Raw genomic sequence first — 9,794 nt, 5'->3', positions numbered from 1 at the left:
ACACACACACACACACACACACACACACACCCACACACACACACACACACACACACACACACACACACACACACACACACACACACACACACACACACACACACACACACACACACACACACACACACACACAGCGATCCATTAGTTGATTAGAGGGGACTTGCAGGGCCAGAAGGCACCACTCTTCTTGATTATCCCTCAGCAAAGAACCACGGTTTCCCCCGGCAACCAGAACAAAGAGCTGCCTGAATCATCCTCCAGAGACACACACACACACACACACACACACACACACACACACACACACACACACACACACACACACACACACACACACACACACACACACACACACACACACACAATATTCACTCCATGTCTTCAGGCTACAAGTGATGCTTCAAGCAGGAATACAAAGTGTCTCCACCTCCTCTTCTGTCATGTCTCTTTCTGTTTTTCTGTCTCACCTCCTCGCCTCAACAGTTTTCTCCCAACCTTGTTTCCTCAAGGAGTCGTGACTCTCATGTTCTGTCTGTTTGCAGGAGCCTCCTCCTCTTCCTCATGTGTCTTTATCTTTTTTTTTTTGGCGTCCAAAAAGCAGCCTGGAGCTCAAATAAATGATTCTGCACAGCCCTCGATCCCTGAAGAGGACACGCTCCTCACAGACTTCGACATGAAGTGGGCGGTGCGTGACAGCTCAGTTTAAACGGCTGACATTTCCCCTTCTTGGAGAAACAGTCCGTGGTGGAATCATTAATAACGGGATTAATGAATGAGAGAGAAGCTTTAATGAGAGGAGCTCGTCCAGTGTTAAGAAGCTTCAGCTCAAAGAAGTGAGGGGAGTAGGGGAATAATCAGAGTCAAAACTCAGAATTTACAAGATTAAAGGTAGGGTAGGTAATTTTGGAGAAACCAGCTCGAGTGCGCTAGAATTTGAAAATACACAACCTTTTTTGAAAATCTGCCCCTTCCTTCAGACTTCCTTACAGAGCCCCTCCTCCAACACACACGAACGCGCACATGACCAATGAGGGCACGAGATAAGTTTGTGCACAGATGGAAGGCTGACAGGCACACAGGGGATAGGCCATCCAGTTATTTTAGCCGGGCGGCTCAGATGACTTGGTCGTGCTTTTTACAGTACCACGGGTTTCCTACAGATGACATTTTTTTATGGATTTTTTGTCAAAGCACTTCAGATATTCAGATATTCATTGCTATCGGGATGTTAAGAGCATTCCATGGAATATAACAAAAAGTGTATCTCGAGCCGGTTTCTCAAACTTACCTACCCCACCTTTAAGATGTTCCATTTATAATAAAAAAAAATAGTCAATTTGAAAAATAAACAACAAAAAGAAATTCCTGAATATATATATATTTATATAGTAGTAGTATAAAGAACGACCTGGCTTCACTTTGCAAGGTTGGATCGTTTATCGTGGCTGCAGTGGAAGACCTAATTGAATTACACTTTGCAATCAGATTTAACATTTAGAAAACATATGTGATTTAAAGCAGAATCAACATATTATCATCAGCATCTGGACTCGGAAGAGACATCGTTTTGAATTGTTTTTTTTTATTATATAGCATACAGTGTTGGATGTTCCATAGTGTTGTACCAAAATGGCTACTAAATTAAATAAATAATCTCCTGCCTCCATACATTATTTATTTTTGTACCTACATTGACCCTGATATGCCATCACAGGATTCATCCTCAGAGGATCATGAATGCTTCTACGAAATGTAAAAGCATCCAATAGTGGTTGAGATATTATCAGAACAATCAACCAACATCACCATCCAATACTTTTCTCATTTCTATTCTCCTACATTTCTGGGAATAACCGACCCCTCTGTACACGGCTCCATAAAGATTGACTCCATCACGGCATTGTAGGATTCATCCTCAGAGGACCATGAATGCCTCTACCCCAGCGGTTCCTAACCTGTGGGCCACGGCCCGAATGCATTGCAAGTGGGCCGCAAAATCATTTGCAAAACAGTATAATTTGTGTGGAAACATTTCATTATCACGATTTATTTTTCTCTTTCTTGATCCTCCTTAGCAACAGTCAGTACAGTCCTTGACAACGGTCTGTACTGCTGGATTAACAACGTGTCACATGTTCTGAATGGACCAATCCGAACTTTATTTAGCCTCTGTATTGTTTATGGTTGAATGTGGGCCGCACATTTTTTTTTATTCTTAAGTGGGCCCTGAGTTGAAAAAGGTTGGGAACCACTGCTCTACCCAATTAAAAGGCAATCCATAAAACAACTGTTGAGATATTCAGCGGAACAATTGAACAACATTGCCATTCATAAAGCCACTAGCAAAGACCATCCATACAACCAGTATAGTCGATTATCTCTTCACAAACTTACAAATCGTACTTCCTCTGCGGTGACGTCGTGGTGCACTCTGTATCCGGTGCCGTTGTCTCGTGCGTCGGGAAGTTTCCCCGCTCCTTTTCCCTGGGCGTGGCTGGTGTAGTAACGGACGAACTGAGAGCGGCGCACCAGCAGGTGGAGCAGGAAGCAGAGCATCTCCATACTGATGGACACCAGGAAGAAGATGAGCGTGTTCCTCCTCTCGTCCGGGATCAGCAGCTTGGTGAAGATGCGCGACAGAGAGATGATCACGCCTGCTGTGCCTGGAGGAGAGGAACGGGAGCAGGAAGTGAAAGAGAGCCTCAAAACTCACGTTCAGATGAACCTACTCACTGCTGTGCTAAACATCATGTTTGCTTCTTCTAAATGCTGCTGTCCTTGTCTGCCCCATGTGTGTGTGCTGCTAAGAAAATATGTCTCTTTTAATGTTTTTCATGTTTATCTGTGTTTTTTTGTTTATTTTTGCTCACTTTAGTTTTTATTGTTTTCAATCGTTATCGTTGTCAAACAGCGGTTGTACATGTAAATGCAAACAAATGTAAAAAACAATACAGCTCTTGCGATACGCTAAGACACGATGCAATACACAATTATACAAAACAATATGATACTACACGATGTGATAGACCGACATAATATTATACGATACAATACGAGACTATATAATATGATAGTACAAGATGAGATACGATATGCTACGAAAATACTTTATCGTCAGAACACATCTGTAAAAAATGTCATGCATTGCAGCAGCTCCATTTGCAACGTCAACAAAGACACATGTTAAGACAAGAAGCAAGAAAACAGATATTTGACATAACATAACAACCACTGAAGACAATAGGTTCAAGACCCTTTAACGTACATTTGAACTCTGTATTTAATGTTAGGATTGACTCATGCACCACAGGAAAGGGAAAACCCCATAGAGCTTAATAGGGCCTCTTTAAATGTCTGTTTTTTCTTGTTTTTTGTCGTAATATTTGCCTTTTTAAATGTGGAATGGAAGCTGCTGTGATGCAAGAACAATTTAAGACCTTATCTGAGAGTAAAGTATCATCATATTGCACCGTGCACATTAATGAGTCAGTGTGAGTGTACTTACTCTCCCCGGTCATCACCCCCTGTGTGTACCTCTTGGGCAGCATCCCCATGTAACCATAGAAACTGGACTGCTGCACTGAGGAGGGAAGACGAAGTGTTTTTCAAACAGTTAAACACTTTAACAATACTATTTATTAACACGACTCCTGGACCTCACACACTGGGGAGGAGACTCTCTGGCCTCGGCTAATGAACCTTTTACAGCTGCTGGCTGGAGGCTGAGTCACTGCGAGAATCAGTGAGGAAACATTAGACTGCAGACTCCACTGAGTATCTGACAGCTCTGACTCAGCACTAAGAGCACCAAAATGTTGCATTATTCTCTTCAGTGGGTATAGAAACGATGGCCAGATGTATCATGTGCCTCCCCGTGTAACAGGGACATTTGTTTTACTGCTTCAATTTCTTATTTGTTCGATGTTTGGCTGTGTTGCTGCATACATTTTGGCAACAGTCGTAGATTGTTTTGTTGTTTTTTCCCCCAAAATGTGATCGTTTTAACCACAGCTCCTATAATAAGTCTGTAATACAATGTGTAGCCAAAATACACACAGTTAAACATACTTTAATTTCTTTATTTTTTGTATAAATATCCTCATTTCACTTTACCTTTTATACAGTAACATAGTCTTACTTTTACTTTCTATGTTTATATAAATATTTTTTTCTTAACTTTTTCTAAAGTGGAGCAACTGTCACAAAACCAAAACCTCCCCGGGATGAAATAAAGTATTCTGACTGCGATAGCTGATAGGGAAATATGGGAGGTAGATATGGAGGTAGAAAAAGCATTATTATTATTATTATTATTATTATTAGTAGTAGTACCTGTACATCCGAAGGCCACCACTCCCACTGACACCAGGTTGACGACGTAAGCCTGTGCTGTGGTGAACTTGGCCAGCCACACATCAAACACGCTGACAAAGAGCAGCGGCCCGAGAGCCAGGATGTAACCTGCACACACACACACACACACACACACACACACACACACACACACACACACACACACACAGTGAGGAGACCAGGTCATGTTAGGATCGCATGACTGAGCACATATGACATATTTGACAGCCGTATCGTTTCCATCTGACGTCCGACGGGAGTCTCTGAGCTCCAGAGACTCTCCAGCAGACAACACACTTCAAAAGACATTTCCTCCAGGATGCAGGCGGAGCTATTTTAGGCTGCAGAGGGATGGAGAGGTGGTGATGGTAAAACCTCCTGGGGGGGGACATACATTTTTAAAGAGTTTATATTTTCTTCATATCGGAAGGCTGAACAGCTCTATTATTAGCAAAGGCGTGTAGTAGCATTATAAAACAGATTTGTATTGAATAATTTAGAGCCAAATTGAAATGTCTCCAGTGTTATGCTTAATCTTTAAGAAACCCGAAGCATAATCTGCCTGCATTTTAAGAGGTTGTGTTTTAAATATGGGTTTTTGTTTTTTTTGTCAGCAGGATTACTTTAAAGGGGCCCTATTAGGGTCAATTTCAATGTATGTAGTGTCTCTACCGTGACATGTCTCCATGCTTTCATGTTCAAAAAGCTCTTTATTGTTCTCATACTGCCTGTGCTGCAGCACCTCTTTTCACCCTCCGTCTGAAACCAGAGCCCAGTCTGCTCTGATTGGTTATCTGGCCGTCTCTGTTGTGATTGGTCAACCGCTTAGAGATGTCCCGCCCCTTAAATATCACGTACAATGTGTAAGAGGACTAGCCAATAGAAGTGTGAGTGTTACATAATGATGTCACTAAGTTCAGGATGTAAACAAAGAAGTCAAATTGAGGCGTTTCAGGCAGGGGGGGGGGGAACCCTGTAAAGAATAGGACCCCTTTAAATGGTCTAGCTTGGGCCAAGGTATCTCTGTTATGTTGATTACTTTATATATTAACGTATGTCACAATGCTGCTATTTATTTACATATTCTTTTCTTACTATGTATGTGTACATATTTGACTTTAATCTTGTGTGCTTGCCTCTTAATTTATTATGTTCTCCAATTCTCCAAGTGGCATTGAAGTATCTGAAAGGTTTACTTAAATAGCACAGTAAGTTTGCTTTAAGAGTGTTTTGAAAACTGACAGCAAGATTTTTAAAAACAGCCCCTTGTGAAAACACTGTCAAAGCTTGTTCGAAACATGTTATGAATAAAACAGGGAAAATAAGACGTTTCTTTCTCGATCTTTTATAATGTACTCACAGTTTTTTGCTCTGTGTACTCTGCTCTGATAAGCTCTTGCTTCCCAGAGGAGATTCATTAATAAATGACAGCAGAAATTTCCATAATGAGAACTTCTTCCTGATTAAAGTGTGTTCCTGACTCACCCACAGTGATCCTGGTGTGCAGACTGAGCCGCTCCACCAGCACGTTGTTCAGGATGACGGCCAGCAGAGCCACCAGGATGTACGTCAGACTCAGGTCGAACACGATGGACGTCCCTGAAACACACACACACACACACACACACACACACACACACACACACACACGTTTGATAGGAGTTAGGATTGTAAATTAGCTACGAGTAAAAAATCTAGAGTATCATCTGTTCTCTTGTTGAGATCAATGTATTTTATGCATGGTCTTTGTTCATCAAACACATAAAGTGAAATACAAAAATGGAACACTGATTGGTAAATGGACTGTATTGATACGTATAGCCTTTAACCAGTCCTTACGACCCCTCAAAGGGCTTTACAGTTACAACACATCATTCAACCTTTCAAACAGAGAAATGTGCCACTTGTTCGCGGAAGCTAACATTCACACAACTCACACAAAAGTAATTTGCCCAAAGCTAGTCCACGGCATATTGACTGGGATCTAACCAACAACCTTCCGATTGAAAGACGACCGCACTACCTCACAGCCACAGTTGCCAAACCTTCTCATTGCATTTGCCTTTTTATCTCATGTATCACATTTCCAAGTTTGACCTCAACTTCCTCCCGGCTTTGTTGATGCTGTAAGAGTCCTAATGCTTATTTAGCCCAATTTTTCAATCGTTAATAACTTGGGTTACAGGGTGTGATTTAATGGTATTTAGTCCATCTGTTGTAGGAGATGTGGATGATATAGACTAGAGCACATATGTGTTTCTCAATCGCGAGGACGCTTGCTTGGTAGCACATCTCTGCCGAGCATCTTGCTTCAGAAGCGAGGCAAGAATCCTTCCTGGCATTCGGAAAAACGAAGAGGGGAACAGGCGAGCAGGTGTGCGTCATGCCCCGCCTTACATTTTCCGCCGCAGATTTGGGGAAATTGGTCCGTGCGCAAAGCATTGTGGGGATTTTAAGACCGCGGAGTCGACACATGTGCAGCCTCGAAATTTCTCCTAACGAAGTACGCCGGGCTCGGTAGATTTCCAAGTATGCTGGACATTGGAACAGTACTCCGGCGGCACTCGATGACGTTGTATGCTTTAAATAGTGGCTCTGAAGCAGCTTTACTCGCGATTGAGAAACACCCCATGTGTCAAACTCAAGGCCCGGGGGCCAAATCAGGACCGTGGTGGATTTAATTTCGGCCCGCAGGATAATTCACATTTTTATTAGATCTGGCCCGCCGGTATATTGCACGCACACCTTCTCTCCATCCTGAGGGTCTCCTCAGCTCAGAGCCTGAGCCCAAACATTGATGAACTTGCACCCAAGATGAGATGCCAAGTATCTGAACTAACATCACAGAGCAGCACACTGAGTTTAATGGATGTTTCCTTCTGCACTTTGTCTCTCATGACAACAGGGCAGGTTTGGTTTGTTCTTTGAGGGGAAAAGTTTTTTTGAAGCTGTTGTTGGCCTGTGGAGAAATGTAATCATATAAGAAATGACTCTGGAAAAGCTGCAGATAGAGCCATAAGAAATGAATGCAACTGATTATTTAATGTTTAATGTTGTTTTTATAGGCAATCATTTAAGCTTTGTTAGTTCCAGGTTTAATATGTGCAATAAGTTCATTTCAATACGTTCTGCAATAAACATTGAACCAGTCCGGCCCTCGAGTAGTACCCATTTTTTTATTTTGGCTCACTGTGTATTTGAGTTTGACCCCCCTGATATAGAGGGTCAACTTATTCAGAGATTGTTTATTTACTTTGTTAAACATCCTAAAATGAGTAACGAGTAGTTCAGCCTTTAAGATGAGGCTTAAGCTAAGTGTCTGAAAACTGTCGGACATCATGCCAGTAATTCAGAAATCATCAAAATGTTGCTGAGATGTTATAATAACGTTAAAAAAACCTCTGATTTCTCTTAACAGTTTAATACACACATGTATTTATTTAACTACCCCCAAAGAATAAGTAAATACCAGTCATTTCAAATTGAGATTAATTAAGATTAATACCTGATTATTGTTGTGATTCATTTACATTTTTGAATCGACTGTCACCCCCAACATGAATATACGTGCACTCTGCAGGTGTGCATGTACAATTCCTGCACTCTCCATAGGTGCATGGCTTGGTTCATGCATATTAATACCTTGAAACTTGTGGTGCAGGTAGTCCACGTCGGTGATGAAGCTGTTGTACGGGAGCAGGAAACCCACGCCAGCCAATAGCATTGCAAAGTAGATGCCATGGTAACGGTCGTCAGGGATCGGCTCCTCAAAGTCTGAGCGGGGAAGCAGAGTCAAGGGTTAGAGAATCACAACGAGGCTGAAATCACACTTGAACAGCGGGGATAGGAATGATCAAAAAGTCTGAATTAGGTCTAAAGCAAACACACTCCATCTTCATTAACACTAATCAGGATGAATGGAGCTGTAGCAGAGAGACGCTGATTCAGAGGACTCTGCTCCTGCAGCTGATTCATCAGAAGGGGTTCAGATGGTGTTAGACGTTTGCAGCTGAGTCTGTTTCATGGTGAAAGTGAGATGAGCAGGTTTATTATATAACTGTGTGTAATCCTGTGATCCCACTATTAAACGCTCAAAATCATGTTTTTATTTATTCAACAGCTGGTTTTCTGTAGATATACAATGTTACTGAGCACAAGTGTTGTACTTCATTGCTATTGTATGCTGAACAACAGTTTAAGCAAACTTAAAAAGCCAGATATAGGCGAAGATACAAGAGTAGTAATTGGTGAAAGATCTTGAAACAGTGTGTGTCAATACCTCTAACTTCACAATAAAAATAAAGGGTAAGGGTCTAGACTTAGCACTATTGGAACTTGATCAGGGAACTTCAGCTGAACTTACCATAGACTGACAGATCAGTTTAAACATCTTCAAGCTCAGTCGCCACTGATTGACTGCACAGGGCGCAGATAAATACTTAACTAAATATTAAAAGCCCACTTGCATGATGCATAATGAGACACATTCAAAACGAAACTGTATTCAGGGGAAGTTTTCTCCACCGATATGCTTACTGTAAGGACATCAACTTAAACACAATTGTGATCATTTAATTTGTCTTTTTGGGGCAAAATATATCTATATTTCTAGACACGCACTTTGCAATTCATGCTGTTTTTGGAGTGGGTGAGGGAAGACTTTTTGATGTTTTTTGGTCCTACATTTTCTTTATACTCAGTGCAACATTGAGTTTGATGCATATTGTATAGGAATTGCAATATGATTGTCTATATGGAGTTTTGGAGGGGAAGTATTTGGATTCATTTTGATATTTGTTTGTGATATATTGATCTATTTGCTTTCTTCTTTCTTTGTTCTTAGACTATCTTTTTATAAAACCAGTACACACACACACACACACACACACACACACACACACACACACACACACACACACACACACACACACACACACACACACACACACACACACACACACACACACACACACACACCATGTATACATCACTTCAGGGGACATTACATTGACTTACATGCATTTCCTGGAGACTTACCCTAACCTTAACCATAACCAACACATGCCTAACCCTCACCCTAACGAAGTCTTTACCCTAAAATTAATGATTCCCCTCATGGGGACCTCCATTTTGTCCCCATAAGGAGGCGAGTCCCCACACGTGACTGTGTAAACAGATTTAGGTCCCCACAAGTATAGTAATGCTAGGCCACACACACACACACACACACACACACACACACACACACACACACACACACACACACACACACACACACACACACACACACATTCCCGTTGACGCATCCTGAACAATATCCTGTTAGATTTTCCCGCAGCTGCCGTCTGCAAGACAACCGGGTGTGTGTGTTTTCAACCCGGTGTGTGTGTGTGAGTGTGTGTGTGTTTCCCTCTGGTGCAGAGAAATGTCTGCATGATCTC

The 9,794-nt window shown here is 41.8% G+C and overlaps 1 protein-coding gene across 1 annotated transcript; it reads right to left on the bottom strand.

Annotated features, from left to right (window-relative positions):
- Window positions 1-2,382: 2,382 nt before the first annotated feature.
- LOC104958021 (equilibrative nucleoside transporter 4-like) lies at window positions 2,383-8,140 on the bottom strand (the record flags this gene model as incomplete). Its single annotated transcript, XM_010785715.1, has 5 exons — window positions 2,383-2,663; window positions 3,506-3,580; window positions 4,333-4,461; window positions 5,839-5,952; window positions 7,996-8,140. Coding segments are annotated over 5 exons (744 nt in total), but the record flags the coding sequence as incomplete, so codon positions are not given.
- Window positions 8,141-9,794: the final 1,654 nt, after the last annotated feature.

This window comes from Notothenia coriiceps, unplaced genomic scaffold (genome assembly GCF_000735185.1).
Source record: "Notothenia coriiceps isolate Sejong01 unplaced genomic scaffold, NC01 NC01_scaffold00028153, whole genome shotgun sequence".
Classification (NCBI taxonomy): Eukaryota; Metazoa; Chordata; class Actinopteri; order Perciformes; family Nototheniidae; genus Notothenia; species Notothenia coriiceps.
Note: the sequence above shows the minus strand (reverse complement) of the source record. Positions and strands in the feature narration are given on the sequence as shown.